We start from the raw sequence: 19301 nt of genomic DNA on the forward strand, positions 1-19301 counted from the left end.
GTGGCTCTGCTTTAAAGTTATGCGTAATGGAAAATAAAATTAATCTAACGTTTTAAAGTGTTGTGTTGTCATTTAAAAAAGAAGTTATGTTTATATATAAATATGTGTAGTTCAAGTGAGAGTAGGCTACGTATCCATTCAGTATGTGGAGTTGGCGAGTTCATTGTAAATTGAGACGAGGCACTCTTACGATAAAAATAGACTCGACCCCAACAAGGAATGCCAACGGAAGATAGTCTCCGAAAGAGCATCATGCTTTCATTTCAATACTAGAGTCATTTCAGGTCAATGTCGAATGTAAACCACCGCAAGATGTTAAGCGTTTTTGATCCACATCTTAATTTTGTTTCTCCCATTTCCTGAGAAACTTAACGCCCCTCCCACTGAGTTCCTGATGGTCTCAAGGGGAGTGGCCAAACAAAGGACAGAGAGGACTCTACAATGGGAGGTTAGTTGTTTGAAGCCTACTCACTAAATTTGGACATTATGATTATTTACCATAGTTAAAAATGACAATTTGACCGTCCCGTCCCCCGTCCCCCCATTATGTTTTTACATTTCGCGCGCTGAAACAATGCTCTTAAGGATATTGTTAATAGTGCTTCCTTGTGTTTTGAGTCAGGGTTGCTATGAGTATGGCAACTTCGCTTGGTAGCCTCGCCTTGTTTAGAAATGTCTCCATTTGTAACTTGTTATAAACCATTCATTTTGCTGTGAAACGCGCCAAAGCGACTTAGGTTATGTTATTGTGTGACGTAAAGGTCATAGTCACCGCTGGCTGCTGCCAAATGTAACATCGTTCTAACAAGCATATAAAATGCCTCAAGAACCTGAAGATTGAAATCACTTTTCAGTGCTGCATGAACACTCACCGCCCAGACTTAACTTTATTTACGTGTGTTTAACGTCGCCTTTAGCATTACGTTAATATCTTGACAACATTTTCTGGAATTCATTAATTCCATAAACAAACGTTGAAAGTGTAGTTCTCTCACATACAGTGCCTACTTCTCCCGGGCACTGCCCAACACTGCAAATTCCCATGCCTAACCATACAGTTGTTCTTCTCTATGCCTGTCAAGACACCTTCCATGACCAACTACTGGAGGACAGCCGGTTCCTCAAATCCGACAGAAGGCTGGACACAGAACTGGTGGACAAACTCATCCTTCAGCTCAACAGGATCTACCCGCAGATTCTCTCAGACAAGGAGGCCACCAAAGTAAGCCTACACCGCAGTGAAACATCGACAGAATCACAACTAGGAAACATAAAACCCTACTTCCACAAGCAGTTAAGTAAATACAGCATTCACTGCCAAAATCAGTAGGTTAGCATGAGAACTTATTTACACACATTTCAGTGAATTGCGACGAATGGAAGACTAACCCTAATAATAATAACAACTATAATAGCTCTTGCATTTACATTTAGTCATTTAGCAGACGCTCTTATCCAGAGCGACTTACAGTAAGTACAGCAGTGGCGTGTTCAGGGAGTGGCCTAGGCACGGGCCACCCCTGAAATCTGATTGGCCACCCCAATATCCTAAAATATGATTAGCAATATGCCCAGTCAGTAGCGGGCCACCCCTATCAAAAATGTCTGGACACACCCCTGAAGTACAGGGACATTCCCCCAGAGGCAAGTAGGGTGAAGTGCCTTGCCCAAGGACACAACATCATGTGGCACGGCGGGGAATCGATCCGGCAACCTTCCGATTACTAGCCCGACTCCCTCACCACTCAACCATCTGACTCCTCTTGCTGGTGCGACTGTCTTGCCAGTTCAGGGATCTTGACGTTCCCACCTGCGTCCGTCTGTCAGAACTGCTCTACCACCTGCAGGGGAGAGGAGAGGAGGCCTGCCGGGAGTTCTACAGGGCGCTTCACCTGCACGTGGAGGAGGTGTACTACAGCCTGCCCACGCGCCTCCGCCTCAGAGGTTAGTCCCTCGCCTGGACAGGATTACAGATCAATTCTTTATGTAAATTGTATTTCCTGTAGGCTATTGTCTTGTTGCTTGGTAGGTTCTGTGAGACTTTATTTGTGTAATTTGATCTGTCTGACCCCTAAGATGACCCCTTCAGTGTTCCACTGGTAAAGTCCAATCAGAGATATGCGTTAAATGACAAAGGTAAGACAGGGATACTTCTCACCTCTCGTTCTGTCACTCTCTTTCTCTCACTCCTGCTTTCACACACACACACACACACACATTTACATGTATTCATGAGGCAAATGCTTTTATCCAAAGCGACTTCCAAGAGAGAGCCTAACAAAACACACACACAATGAGTCGGACAAACTTAAACACAGTGTCATTGTCTCATCTTGTTAAACTTCCTGATGGGTTAAATACAAATATTTCACTCTTGATGAACACTTCTGCCCTGTCCAGGTCCTCTGTTCTTCCTGGGTTGTTTCAGCGTTGCCGTGGGAATGGCCATGTTGTATTACTACGGAGGTGAGTCTCTCTCTCTCTCTCTCTCTCTCTCTCTCTCTCTCTCTCTCTCTCTCTCTCTCTCTTTGTCATCTAACCCTCTGAATCACATCCCTAACATCTGCTAACTACATTCAGGCATGTCTTAACAGCTCAGACTGTGAACACGCATGACATCACACTCCAAGTACGCACAAATGTGTGATGTAGTACACATGCAGTGTATCCCATGGGTGCTAAAGCTAGCCTCTCTCCCTGTAGAGTCCAGAGTGACTGGGGGCAGTCGGGCCCTGGGCTTGGTGGCTCTGGGGCTGGGAAGAACGGCCAGAGAGGTGCTCATATGGTACTCCGAAGACAACATTAGCATGTAATGGTGCTGTGTGGCCGACATCCCTCTTCCACTCTTCCACCTCAAGGCAGAAGCATGGGATTGGTGTAAGTGAGGCACATCACAATGGTCTGTGTCCAATCCTGTATGCTTTGAATCACTTCTGGGTCCAGGACACAGGGATGAGGGTGGGCAGTTGGGATGAAATTACTACAGGGGCGTTTCAGGATGACACTACACCACACTGTTTCAGGGGCAGATCACTTCTCTGTATATACTGTATGTACCCCGGTCACTGGTACCAGAAACCCTTCTTATGTATTTCTGGTCATATCTGGTACGAGGATTTTCTCTCCTGTTTAACAGGTCTCTTTTCTGGTGAAAGGAACTTTTACACCAAACCCTTTGAAATTGCAAGATAAATTATCTCTGTCTTGTTTTACAGACACGATACTTTGTCAACAAGGCACCTTTTATAAAGATCGTCCAGTTTTATTTCACACATGGTTGAACTAAACATTTCTTAACAAAAAGGGGTGGGTATTTATATGGTATTGTGATGTTTACAAGCTCAGTGTCATGGAACAGTAAAAGGGAACTAAAACTAAGAATGCATTGAGGTAATTTTGAAAAGGATGCAATAACGTGGGACTTTAACACAATGCCAGGGTCAGGATGGAGTGGATGCATTCCACAGTAACTTTCACACACCAACAGATTCTAGACCAGGACTGCCCCACACTGTTTCTCTACACAGCAGTTGTCCTGCAGGTTGTGTAAAACCCTTAATCCAGCACACCTGATTATTGTAATAATCTGGTTGATACGCTGAATCATGTTTGTTACAAGTTAGGTTGGAGAGAGTAAACCTACAGGACGGTCAGTCCAGTAACAGAGATGGACAGCCCTGTTCAGATTATAACCGTGTGACAAAACTAGAAACGTAGAGGAAGATGACCGTCTGAAAGCCTGTTTGGGTGTGACGGTGAAGCCATGACAGTGTTGCTGTGTGTCACCTTGCTTAGCTCAGCAGCAGACCATTACAACCCTTTCTGGAAACTTCTGTTTCAAACGACGTTGTTAGTGGTCACACTCTTTTTGGTACTTCCACATTTGAAGCCCCCCGATTTGTTGAATCCATGCCCAGTAAGATTGTGATTGGATAGAATCTGGTTTTACATTTGAAGGAGCTTCATTACAATACCATATTGTCGTAACTCTTTTGGTGCTTTTACTTAGGGAATTATAACTTAAAAAAAAAATTAAGATTGTATTTGTTCAGAATTGGTGCAGAACGTCATAATTTTGGATGCACTTCAAAAGCTTTTAAACTTGTTATTTTGTATCCCTTTATGATTTGACCTCTCGCTCACTTGTTGCCTCAAGTTCAAGTATTTTATTTGTCACATACAACAAATGTATTGAAATGTGAAAGGGTCTATGCTCCACCTTGTGCAAAAATAAAATTTTAATAAATTTAATTACATTTATTTCAAAAAGGTGCTGAATTTAAAATGTTTAGATCAAGTGTCTCACTGCCTGTGGGTAAAAACTTTCAAAAAAGCCTTTGTGAGTTAATTAGCCTTATTATTTAGGGGGAAGTACTTGCTACATAAGTACTCTACTTACATTTGTAATGGGAGGTGTATGTTCCTATGATTGTATAGTTTTATAGGAGGGAATTGCAGGTTCACTTCTCACAGTGTTTCTATGTACCTAACCTGATATGTTCACTGTGTAGAGTGAACTGAGGGAGAGTTCTTCAAGGTTACAGTCGTTCCTGTTCTGTAGAATGTCTACTAGTACCACCATAGAATCACAAAGTGCCATAACAATGTATATGACTATGAACTGTACTCCTGTGCATGGACAAATAAATGTAACTGAGACAAGCTTTGTATTTTTTTATACATATATATAAAACTTTCTTTTTTGAATAGAATCAGGCAGTGCATAAAACTATAACATAACACTTAAAATGGGCGTAAAGCATTTGGTCCTTCATTTACAAAAGATTTAGAAAAACAACAAATACACTAAAGACATGATTATAGCATGTGTAAAAAAAAAAAACTGAAGAAATCCACTCGTGTAGAAACACATTAAACTTCCACGGTATTGCATAGTTCTGAGATATGAAAGGCATCATGCATTTGTCTGCTCTTACTGTAGGTGGAGTCAAACTGAACTGTACTACCTTTACTGGCCACTAGATGGTGCTGTAATACTGCCTGAGTATGTGGAGGCCTCAGAAGCTGAGACGAGGCCTCATTCCTAATGACATCCTGTCAACATCTACTGCGTTTAGTCCTTTTTTTCCCTCCAGTGTTTCTATTCAGATTTAAAAACAGAGGATTGGTGTAAGAATGACCTTGTCCTGTCACGGCTATTGAACCAGTTCTCTGGCATTTTGATCCACACCTACTGCATTGAAATCTACACGGGTAATGTGTAGTTGGGAGGCAGAAATGGTTTAAACATCGCCCGCAGAGCAAAGCACATCTGGGTTAACGGAACTCCAAAACATCTGCTCTCTACAGAGCACAGAGCCTTGGACATTATTTTGGTGGTGCAGACATGTTGTTATAAGGACTCGCATGTGCTGGGACCACACACACACACTCTCTCTCTCTCTCTCTCTCTCTCTCTCTCTCTCTCTCTCTCTCTCTCTCTCTCTCACACACACACACTCACTCTAACACACAGTTTCTAAACTGAGGTTAAAACGGCAGTTTTCCCATTGACGACACAGCCATCACATGTAACTGATATTTACAGTATCAAAAAGAGGAATCCGCATTGTTGATAAAGTAGGCTAAAGCAGTATTCACACACCAGTTCAGGCACTGGTGAAGAGTTGTGCATGAAATGACCGTAATGATCCCAAACTTGTTCTGGAGATTGAGGCGCTTCACTTTTCATGGGGAACACAGCTCTTGTGAGTTGTGTTAAGCTGTGGAAAACATGATCCTAGGAGTTTCCTCTCCTGTTAAGTATCAAACAATATGACAGCATGTTGTTAATGTTATTGCTGGAGTACTTCAGAGACTCAAAACAGTATTTTAAATGTGTTGAATACCCATACAACATATTTTTATATTTGTTTACTGCGATATACAAGCAACTAGCGGTATTTGAATATGGTGGACGCAAACCAAGCGATGGCTCATACCTGTAAGTGCTGTCGGGGGAAGGAAGTCAAGCGCTCGTTTTGGGATTCTGAACGCCAAAAGCAGTGATGAAGACGTTGATGATGACGATGATGAAGACGAGTACAGTGGCTATGTTCTCCAGGACGTTCAACCTGAAGTGCATGCTCTCGTCGTTCAGGTTCCACTTCACTGTAAACAACAACAAGAACCAATTGAAAAAAAGAAAGAACCGTTTTTTTTTTTACAACGATATATATATATAAAAAGGGTTAGGGTTAGGGTTGGGACATGATTCGTCAGATGTGCTTTTAGCTTAGTCACTCTGGTCTGCTGGTCCTCAAAGAGGCCACCAGGTGGCACTATCGCTACAGTTGTACGTTCATTATCCAGGAGGTCCTTTTTAATAATGCTGTACCAGTATTTACCGAATTATTGTCGGACCTTATGATAGGAAAACACAGCATGCAACATAACCTGTCACTCTGCAAAATACTTTCAAAGAATGATAATGATCTAGGTCAGTCAGGGGGACCTAGTGACACGCTTGACTAGTCACGGGGAGTTGCCTTGACTGTGCATGTGGTATGAAGGTGGACCCCTTTCACAACAACCCCCACCACACACACACACCCTACATAGAGAACTGACAGATAAAGATTAGGGAAGACTTCGGGGGCGTGATGGCAAGCTGCCAATTGTTCAGTCCAAAGATAACATTCTACAGGCGTGGGGACTCTGAAATAAGCCAGCTGGCTGGAGATGATGTCATGATGATGATGTCAGGAGCTAGGCCTATCTGAAGAGGAAGAAAAAGTGGATTGTCCTTTTAACTGTTAGTATAGTTCCATGAATATATAGTGCCACTTTTAGTGTCTGGGCTTTATTGCAGTTACTATGAGGGACGTAAAGCACAGGGTCAGGACCTGATAAGGTCAGTAGAATGAAGACGGGAGTTTGGTATACATTATAAATTAAGAAGCCCAAAAGGACAAGGAGATAGAGGAGACCTGTCCGTTACAAGAGTGAATCTTGTAACAGACAGTCCCTTGGGAGTAACTTCTACTCCTTGAGTATCTGCCTCCCTATGTGCGCTGGTATCAGAATCAGGTTTATTGCCGAGTAGTAGCACACGTAGGGTTAATTTTCCTTGGCAGGAACCTCACAAAGCACCACTAGGTGAATAACACAGACACACACAGAGAGAGACGCACCGATGAAGATGAGCAGAATGCCCACCAGGATCTGCAGCGTGAGGGAGATGCTGATGAGGGTGACGAGGGGGACGTAGAAGGGGCCAGGGCCCTGCTCCAGGACGGCCTTCAGCTGGGAGGCGTTAGCCATCAGCAGCGCCACGTCCAGCATGCTCTGAGCCGCGCTCTTCTTGTTGGCGTAGTGGTTCATGTTGATTGGCCCGTCTGCCCGCCGCCAGCGAGCAGGGCGCAGCACCTGAACACGAGAGGAGGGAACGTCAGTTTAAACGCCTGATGTTACGTTACATGATCGGAGAGTTTGTCGTCGTGCGGAATGTGTGTAGACAACCATGGCTGTTTACTAACTAGGCCCTAGTTACTTGGGGAAAGAGACAACTTAAAGTTACACCCATTGTTAGGGAAAGTATCACTTCATGTAAAAAATAACATTATGAAGTTTTTTACTTTCAGTTCCCACAAATGTGCAAAATTGCCCTGAACTTTTTATTATGTTGATGTTTGGACTTTTGTTGCATGCTGAAATTGAGGGCATTTTGCACATTTGTGGGAACTGAAAGTAAAAAACTTCATAATGTTATTTTTTACATGAAGTGATACTTTCCCTAACAATGGGTGTAACTTTAAGTTGTTGGAAAAGAGAAGAAAAGAGTGGGTGACTAGAGAGGTCAAAGGTCATTTTCATTGTTTTTGTTTCCTGCTGAGGGTGATGGTCACAGAAACTAAAGAAGAAGAAGGATGTTTCAACCCAGTGTGAAGTAGAGCAGACACGATACTTTGTCAACAAGGCACCTTTTATAAAGATCGTCCAGTTTTATTTCACACAAGGTTGAACTAAACATTTCTTTAAAAAAAGGGGTGGGTATTTATATGGTATTGTGATGTTTACAAGCTTAGTGTCATGGAACAGTAAAAGGGAACTAAAACTAAGAAGAAATTGAGGTAATTTTGAAAAGGATGCAATAATGTGGGACTTTAACACAACTCCAGGGTCAGGATGGAGTGGATGCATTCCACAGTAACTTTCACACACCAACAGATTCTAGACCAGGACTGCCCCACGCTGTTTCTCTACACAGCAGCTGTCCTGCAGGTTGTGTAAAACCCTTAATCCAGCACACCTGATAATTGTAATAATCTGGTTGATATGCTGAATCATGTTTGTTACAAACTGAATGTTTGTCTGAAACTTTTCTAACAATGAAACATGTTCGGTACGGGCACCAGTTGTGTTCCAACAGCAGTATTGAAAGTTAATTATTCTTTATAACTGAATATTTTCTTATCTGCTTCCCCCAAAAGTTAACATTTACATTTAGCAGACGCTCTTATCCAGAGAGACTTACAGTAAGTACAGGGACATCCTCCCTGAGGCAAGTAGGGTGAAGTGCCTTGCCCAAGGACACAACGTCATCTTCACCGGCCAGGAATCGAACTGGCAACCTTCAGATTACTAGCCTGATGCTCTACCCGCTCAGCCACCTGACTCCCAAAATACTTTCTACTACAGCCACCCCCAACCCCAAAAATGCTCTGAAATCCTGGCGAGATAGTGTGTAGTCTGGTATAGGAATGACAACCACTGAAGGAGAGCTGCAAGGTTGTTCTCAGTGACTCTCATGACTCCCATTTGAAACATACAGGGGTTGTTATCCATTACAGCAGATCTCAGGTCAGGTGATACAAACAGGGGACTCTTGCATCCATCCACGTGCAGTCACATTTGTTTTCTTTCCAACCCCTTTTTTAATAAAGATTTTAGGAGTATTACTGCCTTTATAGTTTCATTGACAGAGATAGTAATTATGGAGAGGACAGGAAACGTTTTCATTTGAAATCAAATCTCAAAGTGCTAAAAGTGTGACACTGACAGGGGATGACACGCGGTAAAGGGGCCTGGGCCAGATTCGAACCCGGACCGCCGCGGCCAGGACTCTGCCTACATGGGGCACACATTAGACCAGTGAATGGGAGTCAGATGGCTGAGCGGTGAGGGAGTCGGGCTAGTAATCGGAAGGTTGCCGGATCGATTCCCCGCCGTGCAAAATGACGTTGTGTCCTTGGGCAAGGCACTTCACCCTACTTGCCTTGGGGGGAATGTCCCTGTACTTACTGTAAGTCGCTCTGGATAAGAGCATCTGCTAAATGTAAATGTCAACGCCTCTCTCTATCCACTTTTACTGTGGCACTGCTGTGACAGATCATTTGGTTCCATGTATGTGTGAAGGCCGGTTTGACCATGTTGTTTACTTAGCTCTAAGACCCAGCAGAATAGATGCAGCATTAAGCACATGGTAAATAAGTACAGTATGTCACTGTAACGCTTATGTAACTTATGTCTACATCACTAAAGCCCATGGGGTTCTAAGCTAAACATTACCCTCAGACTCTCTTTCCTCCCCCAGTCTCTCTGAGTGGGGAAGTCGAGAGCGGGAGTGTGTCTTTTAGGCCCAGGCCAGACTGTGAACAAATCTGCTGGGCCTAAAAGAAACACACCCGCCCTAACAAGGCCTGCCTTGTGTTCAGGTTGGCCGAGAAAAGACCCACATGACTCTAACCCTCGTTTGTCACCTCAGCAAACAGGGGAAGGAAATGTATTTGTAGTAGACCCAACTAACCATCTCTAGGGTTGATGCATTCTGGCGGTTTTCTTTCAAGTCTCTTATTTTTTTTCAATACTCAACTGACATATTGACTTCCCTTTATCTTCCCGAGCTCACCCTTTCCTTCTGATGTGAACTGTATACTTTCAAATCCAACAGTTTGAATCTCTCATCTTCCCCCGTGTTTTCACAATTAGTTTCTGTTATTTATTTGAAACCTTTTCCTCTCACGTCAAAACAATGACATTGAATTCAACACAGTTTACAATAAAATAAATTATTTGTTTAAAAGAAATTGTTGTAAAATAAATTATTTGTTTAAATCATTAAAATGAGTCTTTTCCATTCTTCCTACATATTTGAACTTTCTCTTTCTCTGTCATTGACAATATGGCCTCTGCCTAGTGACTCACTGAGATAAGGGAACTTTTTTAGTTTCCACAGGTTACTACTTTCTACACCATTACAAGTGAGTACTGGGTGAGTAATGAACTTGTGAAACTGAAACTGAAAGCTGTTCTACCGTGTGTTTGTTCAGCAGGGATACAACCTGTCAGTCTTTAGTTTACACTTCAGTAACACTTCACGGACCAAATGTTACGAGCTATTTAAAATGTTGTGTTATTATTTCATTATTATAAATCGGCATGTAGGCATTATCCATGTTTTTTTGCTTATGTTTTAAATGTCTTAATTACTCCTTAATTTGATTTTACAATGCACTGTATACCTGTTATTTTTTTATATTGAACATGGGTTTGCAAAATAGAACAGAATTAGCCTCAGGTGAAACGCCACACCTAACATATTTATCTTATTTATTTTCCAAAGGCTTTCTTGGTAGCATCATGCTTTGACATTTACATTTAGCAGACGCTCTTGTCCAGAGCGACTTACAGTAAGCACAGGGTAATTCCCCCCCGAGGCAAGTAGGGTGAAGTGCCTTGCCCAAGGACACAACGTAATTTGGCACAGGGGGAATCAATCCGGCAACCTTCTGATTACTAGCCCGACTCCCTCACCGCTTAGCCATCTGACTCTGACATGCTGCCCTCCACTTTCTCTACCAAGATTTAGGCATCGCTAAAGTATTAGCTGGCTGGGGAATAAACATGGGTGTATCTAGCCCTATGTAGCCCCCCCCAAAAGTTGCATTAGCCCCCCCAAACAAATATTATTATATAAAAAAATATATATTAATATTTTTTCTTCTTCGTATTTTAAATCTAAATTTGTTCATTTCTCTTCCTAAAACCCACTAGAGGACACTATTTAAAAGGATATTTTCAAAAATGTCTTCTGGGGGAACATGCCCCCAGAACCCCCTATAGTTTTGCTGATTTGCTGATTGCTGAAAAATTATAGGTTTTATCTAGGGGCTTAGCCCCCCCCCCCCAAAAGTGGGAACCTAGATTCGCCCTTGGGAATAAATGTTTGAAAATACTTAATCTGGCAAACAGGCTCTGAGAGTAAGGAAGTTAAGATCTTGTAATGGCAAGGTTCCTTCTAGCCAGTACAAGGGATTCCCAAACTTGTCTCCAACCTTAATTATAAGGTTATGATAGCTGTTTATTTTACCCTGGGCTCCACAAGCCTTGTTTTTATGATTTCTTCCTGTTTTTTGAACTTCAACTGTGGATCAACATCAAGTGCAGGCCCCTGGTGTGCGCGTGAAGCTGGTTAAATAAACCTGGACGCATGAAACAACAAACATTATTGAGACTTACATTTAGCCATTTTTGCAGACGCTCTTATCCAGAGCGACTTAGTTCTATGGCTTGCTCAGACTTCCCTATGAAGATGCTGTGATATTATAACCTCCCTGTGGAGAATGTCCATGGGTGGCATACTGAAACTATATGGCCTCAATTAGTGAGACACCCTAACCCTTCAGACTGCAGATGATACCTAGAGATATAATGGAATATTCCTGCCAGGGTCATTTTATAGACATCTCTGGTCATTATAGACAGACTCTGATGTAGTCCATGAACACATTGGGGAGGATGAATTTAGTCTATTCTATTCGCAATTAGTTGAGACATTACGTGTGTATAATATACAAACAGGCTATGGTCGTGTAATTAAGCAGTAACCATCAAAAATTACACTGATCATCCCGCCATATCATGTCCCTCAACTGCCCAATACTAAATTGCGTTTTGTAGCCTACTTTTTAACGCTAGGAATTCCCATTGAGGTAAAGATTAAGGGGTTTCCGGATGAAAAAATAAAAGAGGCACAGTGACCTCAGCACTGGACAATCCTCAACAGGTGGGGTGTAATGGATTACATGAGTTAATCAATCTAAGTAGTGGGTCCACTCGCGTAGCCTACACAACTTAATTTAAAGTTGCTTCTGTTGTTTGAAAACTATTAAAAGTTGGAAGTAGCCTAAGGCTATTGAATACTGGCTTCAGACAATTCCGAATTTTAGGCTTGGCTCCACAATGACGTCCCAAATTCGCTGTGAATGGGTAGCCTGATGTGTGTATGGCGGAAAAATACAATGGTTCAAAACCTACAATCGACACCAACTCGGCTCGTCATTAGCCTAATACCCGAACAGACAGGCGAGTTGTGGTTTGACGTCCGCTTACTATCCTTTGTCCAGTCAGAGTCAAGAGCGACCGGCTTCTTCAGTAAATTATAGACTAAGACGTGTGTAGGCAGTGTGACTGAAATTATAGTACTGAAAGTAGGCTACTCGGAAGACTGGCTTTTAGATGGATCGTGGGCTGCATCTTACCTCCTCTCTGTTCTCTCTGTCGGCATCGCCATTCATTTCCATGTTTTCGGTCGCCATGTCGGCTTCTTAGTTACTAAGGTGAATAGAATTCCGAATATGAAGCAGTCCAGAACCGTCTATTGCCGGGCACTGTGTGAGAATGAGAGCGGGCAGCATATCGGGTAGCCTATCGTCCGGTGTAGGGCAAGGACTAGGATACCGCCTCACACAAGGGGGCGTATATGACCAGGCTACTCGTTGAAAGTCAAAAGTAGACAAGAGATCGTATAGCCTAGATGCCAAATTGTCTCTTTACGTATCTTAAATGAATAGATAGGCCTACTCTATGTTTATAACCAATGGTTTACTGCATTAGCATGGGGATTGTATTACTGTTGCATTGAGTCGTGGTCACTGGCTATGTTTTATTGATGTATGACGCCACCACGTGTACATATAGAATAATGCAGTCTGTGTGCCAAAGTGGACTTATAGACACACACGTGCATATATCCTGCTCTTAACTCTGTTAATAATATATGCTGATAATGCCTACTGACATTAAAGGCTAATAACCTGATAATGTAGTTAAGGGCGTAGGCTTTGTTTAAGAGTGGAACGCGTTGGTATAGTTTACCAACAAAATGTTTGTTAATTTGTTTTATCATTATTTCTCCTGTGCTCACGAACAACATTTTAATTTTATATAGTTAACATTAGTTACGAATTTGGTGGATATAGCCTAGTTAAGCCAACAAGAACGTTGACCAACAGACTGCACTTAAACCATGACCTCTGTGGCATTTTACATTTATTCATTTTTAGCAGACGCTTTTTTGATGTGCCAGATTAATTCCTGAGAGTGTTGCATGGAGGAGTAGATTACATGATGCAGTAAAATATCATTGTATAGTTAACCGTCAAAAATCATCCTCTACCATTTAGAGGAGCCGGAGCGTCACGGGGATTAGGGGCGGGCCCTGTGTGGTCCATAACAACCCGTGTCACGGAGGCTGAGGGTACCGTCTAAAAACGTATGCATTTATTGGATACGTGTTGTTGCTAGGGGCGTGGTTATGTACCTTAAAATGGACCATCACTTTTTTCCTTTCTGGAATAAGTGACATTTGAGAAAGACAACGCTCATGTAGCCCTTCTTCCGCAGATGTCGAGATGCATAGGGCACGTACAAAAACTGCGCCGCACTGATCTGATCAACGCTTTCTCCTTCTCTGCTCCTCTGTCGGACAGGGCTCAGCAGAGAAAGTGTACTCCTTTGACGGCCTGCTTAGTTAAAGGGACGATGCTGCGATGTCACGCCTCGCAGAGTTAAATCCATCTATTTTGTCGACATATCACAAAGAAGTGTCTGGCTATTGCTTGGCGATACCTAACCGGTGAGATGATCGACTGTAATTAACATCGGATCACAGCTGCGCATTTGACGGATTCCTGATGAGTGTTGAGGGATTAGAGAAGGCAATAACTATCCGGAAACGACAGCCGTGTGTTTGTATTCTCTAGGCAGCTAACCACGCTTCAAACACTTCCTAAATTGCCATGGGCAATTTCAGATTGACCTTAAATACAATGGACTAGTTTTTGAAACTGAATTGAGATTAAGCTGCAGTGACATTGTAATTGCCTTAGTCCAGTGCAACCTTGGTGGTTAGAATTGCGCATTGAAAGAGGCAGAGTAATTATTTGTTTCAGTCAGTTTGACATTCATTCAGAAATATGTTATAGAAAATGAATGGAAGATTCCTCTTTGAACAATACCCATGCTGGATAACTGCGTCAGTGCATATGAGCGTTGCAGGTAGGCTAAGCGCGCTCCCACTGGTGGGAAAGGACCATGTTGAACGTTGTCTCTGAATGTCACCGGTAAGTGCTTATACTGGGTATGGATTCAGGGGACGACACTAACTCCGATTCGCCACAGGGAGCTACATTCTCATCGGTGCCCAATTTAGACTCCGGCAGAAATACGAACATTCATATATATGAGAATGGGGCAGACCGGAATATGGACAACATTGAGAATGCTTCGCTGCGGGGTGCAAGCGACCCCAGCGCTTATCCCTCTTCGGATTACCGGGGCATGGTCCGCCAGAGGTTCATTCGCCGAAATTTGTGGTTTTCAGACACAGATGACCAAGTCCTGGATTCACCAGAATGTGTCAACAGCAATCCAGTGTTCAGCATACACTTGCGTACCATCGTGGACCGAACTCGAACCAGGGCACTCGGTCCACGCGTGGGTTTCCAGCAGACCTCAAGCTCCGAGAGTCATGTGGAACAAAAGGACAGTGCCACGGAAAGTGCGAACGCGGACGAGGAGAAAGAGAGGAGTGAGACCGATCAGAAGTCAGCTTCGGCCTCTGATATCACGGGTAAAGCGGGCAGTGATGAGAACGAGGAGGATGCCGGGATAAAGGCTGTGTCCACCTCACCCGGGGGGCGCTTTCTGAAGTTCGACATTGAGCTCGGCAGAGGGTCCTTCAAAACGGTTTATAAAGGCCTTGATACTGATACCTGGGTTGAAGTAGCCTGGTGTGAACTTCAGGTAAGAAACTGGAAAACTACAGTTCCCTTTAACACTCAACCTCACGAGACTTAAAATAATCCAAATCAGTTTGGGATTTATTGTTGTTCAGTAGAATGTTATCATTCTATCTATCATGTAGCCTCTAGACTTGGTATATTTCAGTTTGGGATATTTTAGTTTCAGGCATTTATTAGTAACTTCCTTAAGGGATAGGTTTAGAACAATCCTCTGTTCCTGTGATGTGTTCAGAATGTGAGACACTAGTGATGATTGGGTTGCCAGGTTTCTGCTGCTCAACAGCCTGGAACACACACTCTGTGGATATCCTTGTCTTGTAGCAACGCTGGAAGCCAAATTCCCCTGAGATCACCCAGAGTTCAGTTGAGGACAGACACAGAAATCTTTTTTCGGTTTTCGTCAGTGGGGTTCAATTTCAGTGGCCGTAGAATGTGGCAGGAACTATCAAGGTCAACTTCAGGAAGCAGTCACAAACCTATAGGGCTTGATTCATATGATACTATTTCATTACATCACTGCAAATCACATGTGGATCATGTCCAATCACTTTTTCCCTCTCCTCCCCTCACCGTCAGTTAAGCTACATGTGTTCGTTAATGTACAGTAAAGCTGTCCTCTAGTGCTCTTATAAAATATTAGAATCCAATCTACTCCTCATCCGAAGAGCAGCAGGATCACTTGAATGTGAATGTCTGTTGCTCTATGTTGCTCTATAGGAAGGCTGATACTGGTGTGTTTATATTGACTGGCATTTTTAAGGACGACTTTGTCCTTTACCAAGAGGCTTGTGGAGGCTAAGGAGGTGGGGTCCTCAGCTGGTCCTGAGCATTTGTTGGGCCAACAGTCCCGAGCTTGTTGGCAGTGGGGAAGTGGGGATAGGGGCTGCATGTGCAGGTTGTCTCAAAGAGGAGTACTGGGACTGGTTATTTCTTGCTTTGCCCTGTAAGACGACAACTTCCCTCTTCCCACACCACCTCCATTTACATTACCCATTTAGCAGACGCTCTTATCCAGAGTGACTTACAGAAGGTACAGGGATATTCCCCCCGAGGCAAGTAGGGTGAAGTGCTTTGCCCAAGGGCACAACATTTAACTGACCGGGAATCGAACCGGCAACCTTCTGATTAATAGCCGATTCCCTAACCGCTCAGCCATCTGACCCCCCCCCGTGGGCTAGTGTGGCACCAACCCTACCCATCATGCCAGTTCTCCAGAAGTTACATTCACGTTAGTAATACCAGGGTGGGAATGTATCACAGAGCTCCGTAAAATCATCAACTGAATCGCCGCCTCACTGCAGCAAGGGGCGTTTAATTCAGTGGTGTCCTGTGTAGACACCTGGGATGTACTTGGGCGAGGTTGGCACAAAGATGAAGGTTGGCACTGGAGACGAAGATGTAGTCTGGGCAGCAGTGTGTGTTCTTGTCTACAGTGACTTTCACGTTAACTCTCCCTTGAAAACACGTTTCAACAGAGAAGATGGTTTGTTAATAAACCGAGCACATTAAAGATGGTGTGGTTGAGGCCCATAAATGTGTTACCAGCATTGATGAAACAGATGGTCTATAACCCATCACATTCAGCACACTGGCAGTAAAACTTTATTATATATAAAATATTATATATAAATATGATACACCTGATTTTGGACGAGGTCCATGTCAATGGGAAGCTTCTGTAATGCTGCATAGAGCGTTTCAGGGTGTGGACAAAAGGGGCTGTGAGAGGATTTAGGTGTCAGGGTGGATGTAGGTGAGAGAGACTGTACTCGTTCACGGCTTAGAGAATACCCTAATCTCTGTTTGAATATGGTAATCTACGATTAATGTCCTTGCCATGCTGTACATGTGACATGCAGACTAGAGTATAGCCTGGTTTGTTAACAGGCTACAGACAACGTCTTTTGTGTCAGTTTTAGCTTAGAGAAAGACAAACGACTTAAACAATCGATATAGTTATATAATACATTGTATTAGTGTAATAATAATAATAATAATAATAGCAATGCAGATAAGATTATGTGAAAATAAGTAACTATAAAATATGTTTCATGCAACTGAAATCTCCATGGAAACAGTCCCCCTGGGCTATCGGTGCCACTGACAGGAGCATGAGACAGCATTGCGGTGTTTAAGGAGCTGAAAGGGGTCTTCTTGAATTGTAAGCATACCATATGTATCTTAGTTGGACCAAGGGAAGATTGACTGTGTGTGTGTGTGTGCGGGGGGATGTGTAGGGGGGTTGTGTAGTGGCACAGACGAAGTGGTGATTCAGCAGATTTTCCCTCCAATGAAACAAAACCCCCCTTCTTCATCTGTGCTTCTGTGTCTGTGCACTCACAGATAAACTGGGTTTCTGGAGCTGTGGTTAGTGTGTGTGTGTGTGTGATGCTAAATTCAGGCAGGCTACTTGACATCAGCTTATATATTTACAAATCGGACATCTGCCCCACTATATCATTTCCAGAATGTGTCCCAAATCTCCTGCTCTGCCCCGTTTCAGTGAGTCCTCCTTCCCCCTCTGTTCTCTCCCAGACTCAGTGAGTCCTCCATCCCCCCCTATTCTCTCCCAGACTCAGTGAGTCTTCCTTCCCCTCTGTTCTCTTCCAGACTCAGTGAGTCTTCCTTCCCCCCCTGTTCTCTCCCAGACTCCCAGATGGGACTGGAGACTCTCTCAGAGGAGCGCAGGGTGATGCAACATAATTCTGTGAAAACCGAGTCCCACTGACTGGATCCAGCTCTCCTCCACAGGTCTCCCAGTCATGTGGACAAGCTGCGGCTGCTAGGCTGATGGTACAGAACACGCCTGTGTCGTCACCGTGCAGATCTGTCCGGAGAGTTCAGCTAGCTGACGCAAGGTTCCCTTCTGCAGAGAGAGAGAGGCGGGGGGGGGGAGTGGGAGAGCGAGGGGGGAGAGAGTGAGTGACAGAGGTAGGAAAAGATCAGGGGCAGGTGAGAGAGCGGTTCATCTGAGGACAAGAATGAGGAAGAGAACGTCTTTTTCCTGCAACTCATGCCATCAAGACAGAGGAGCTTCGCAATATTTTTTTTGATTACGATGCAACATTCCTGTATTAGCATAAATGCTAACAGTTACATTTACCATTTCATTGTCAAAGCCCTCTCCTAAAGCAAGATGCTGTGTGTGCCACACCCTCCTTCAACCGCCAGACGACCGGAAACCTTATACACCCCGAGAGACAAACCTTTGTCATCGTATGACCTCCGTAGAATAGGACGCTGCAAGATCAGTGTGTTGTATAGTAACAGAGGAGGAGTTAGCATCTGCCCAATATGTCTGTAATGTAAGAGATAGGTTTGGGAGGTAATCTGCCTAATATGTCTGTAATGTAAGAGATAGGTTGGGGAGGCAATCTGCCCAATATGTCTGTAATGTAAGAAATAGGTTTGGGAGGTAACAATATGATTGTATGGATGAAATAGGATTCTGCTGCATCATTGAATAATCCATGCCTGTACATGAACTTCACAGTGTGTTTTTGTCAGGATGGATCTGTAATACTATACATACACTTTCCTTTTCCCAGAAGAATACATGGGGGGGAGTGTGTGTGTGTGTGTGTACGGTGTGGGTATTTCTCTTCTGCATCCCATTCTATCCCAGACCACATCATCTCATCACATCATCTTTATAGTAATTCGGACTGCAGGCAAATTAATATAGACACTATGATGAGGTTATACTGGTGATTTGAGTGAATTTCAGTATGTGTTAGGGCAGGTGTCTTGGAAAAAGATCAAGAGTAATATAGAGAGTCAGGGGGTGACTTAGCAGGTCAGGGGGTGACATAGTGAGTCAGGGAGTGACATAGTGAGTCAGGGGTGGACATAGTGAGTCAAAGCTGACAAAGTGAGTCAGGGGGTGACATAGTGAGTCAGGGGGTAACATAGTGAGTCACATTTGACTTCATGAGTCATGGGGGACATAGTGAGTCAGGGGGTGACATAGTGAGTCAGGGGGGACATAGTTAGTCAGGGGGTAACATAGTGAGTCAGGGGGTGAAATAGTGAGTCAGAGCTGACTTAATGGGGAATATAATGAGTCAGGGGGTGAAATAGTGAGTCAGAGCTGACTTAATGGGGGACATAGTGAGTCAGGGGGGACATAGTGAGTCAGGGGGTGACATAGTGAGTCAGGGGTTGATATAGAAGGTCAGCAGTTTATCTGATTCCTGTTGTCACTCATTTGGACAGTGTGTCAGGTCTCCCTTCACTTTGATGGATCAGGAACAGGTTTGGAAAGGGGAGGATTGT

The 19301-nt window shown here is 43.6% G+C and overlaps 3 protein-coding genes across 4 annotated transcripts in view; 2 read left to right on the forward strand and 1 right to left on the reverse strand.

Moving 5' to 3' along the window:
* The first annotated feature begins 252 nt into the window (after nucleotides 1-252).
* Nucleotides 253-4662, forward strand: LOC124463480 (caspase recruitment domain-containing protein 19-like). 2 transcript variants are annotated; one of them, XM_047015211.1, is made up of 6 exons: nucleotides 253-448; nucleotides 1083-1222; nucleotides 1848-1944; nucleotides 2077-2136; nucleotides 2401-2466; nucleotides 2704-4662. In XM_047015211.1, the coding sequence occupies exons 1-6, from the start codon at nucleotides 442-444 to the stop codon at nucleotides 2811-2813; spliced, it is 480 nt and encodes a 159-aa protein (XP_046871167.1). In that variant the 5' UTR covers nucleotides 253-441; the 3' UTR covers nucleotides 2814-4662. The 2 variants fall into 2 exon arrangements, with proteins under 2 accessions (XP_046871167.1, XP_046871166.1); XM_047015210.1 differs by having other exon boundaries at nucleotides 257-448; nucleotides 1788-1944.
* Nucleotides 4660-12754, reverse strand: LOC124463481 (ninjurin-1-like). Its single transcript, XM_047015212.1, has 4 exons — nucleotides 12483-12754; nucleotides 7134-7368; nucleotides 5943-6111; nucleotides 4660-5756 (listed from the first exon to the last, which is right to left on the reverse strand). Exons 1-3 carry the CDS (start codon nucleotides 12537-12539, stop codon nucleotides 5969-5971), a joined length of 435 nt encoding a protein of 144 aa, XP_046871168.1. The 5' UTR covers nucleotides 12540-12754; the 3' UTR covers nucleotides 4660-5756; nucleotides 5943-5968.
* Nucleotides 12755-13580: 826 nt separating this feature from the next.
* Nucleotides 13581-19301, forward strand: part of LOC124463484 (serine/threonine-protein kinase WNK2-like) — a 32011-nt gene continuing 26290 nt past the window's right edge. Inside the window, 1 exon segment of the mRNA XM_047015216.1 lies at nucleotides 13581-15027. Within this exon segment, the coding sequence (XP_046871172.1) occupies nucleotides 14365-15027 (663 nt within the window). The 5' untranslated portion in view covers nucleotides 13581-14364.

Source organism: Hypomesus transpacificus, unplaced genomic scaffold (genome assembly GCF_021917145.1).
Source record: "Hypomesus transpacificus isolate Combined female unplaced genomic scaffold, fHypTra1 scaffold_287, whole genome shotgun sequence".
Classification (NCBI taxonomy): Eukaryota; Metazoa; Chordata; class Actinopteri; order Osmeriformes; family Osmeridae; genus Hypomesus; species Hypomesus transpacificus.

Excerpts from the sequence above, each read along its gene's own strand:
- LOC124463480 (XM_047015210.1), top strand. Across the intron at positions 1,945-2,076 it reads CACGCGCCTCCGCCTCAGAG|ATGACCCCTTCAGTGTTCCA; the intron begins GTTAGTCCCTCG and ends CTGACCCCTAAG. Across the intron at positions 2,137-2,400 it reads ATATGCGTTAAATGACAAAG|GTCCTCTGTTCTTCCTGGGT; the intron begins GTAAGACAGGGA and ends TGCCCTGTCCAG.
- LOC124463481 (XM_047015212.1), bottom strand. The coding sequence starts at position 12,539 with ATGGCGACCGAAAACATGGAAATGAATGGCGATGCCGACAGAGAGAAC. Across the intron at positions 7,369-12,482 it reads ACAGAGAGAACAGAGAGGAG|GTGCTGCGCCCTGCTCGCTG; the intron begins GTAAGATGCAGC and ends TCTCGTGTTCAG. Across the intron at positions 6,112-7,133 it reads CATTCTGCTCATCTTCATCG|TGAAGTGGAACCTGAACGAC; the intron begins GTGCGTCTCTCT and ends TGTTGTTTACAG.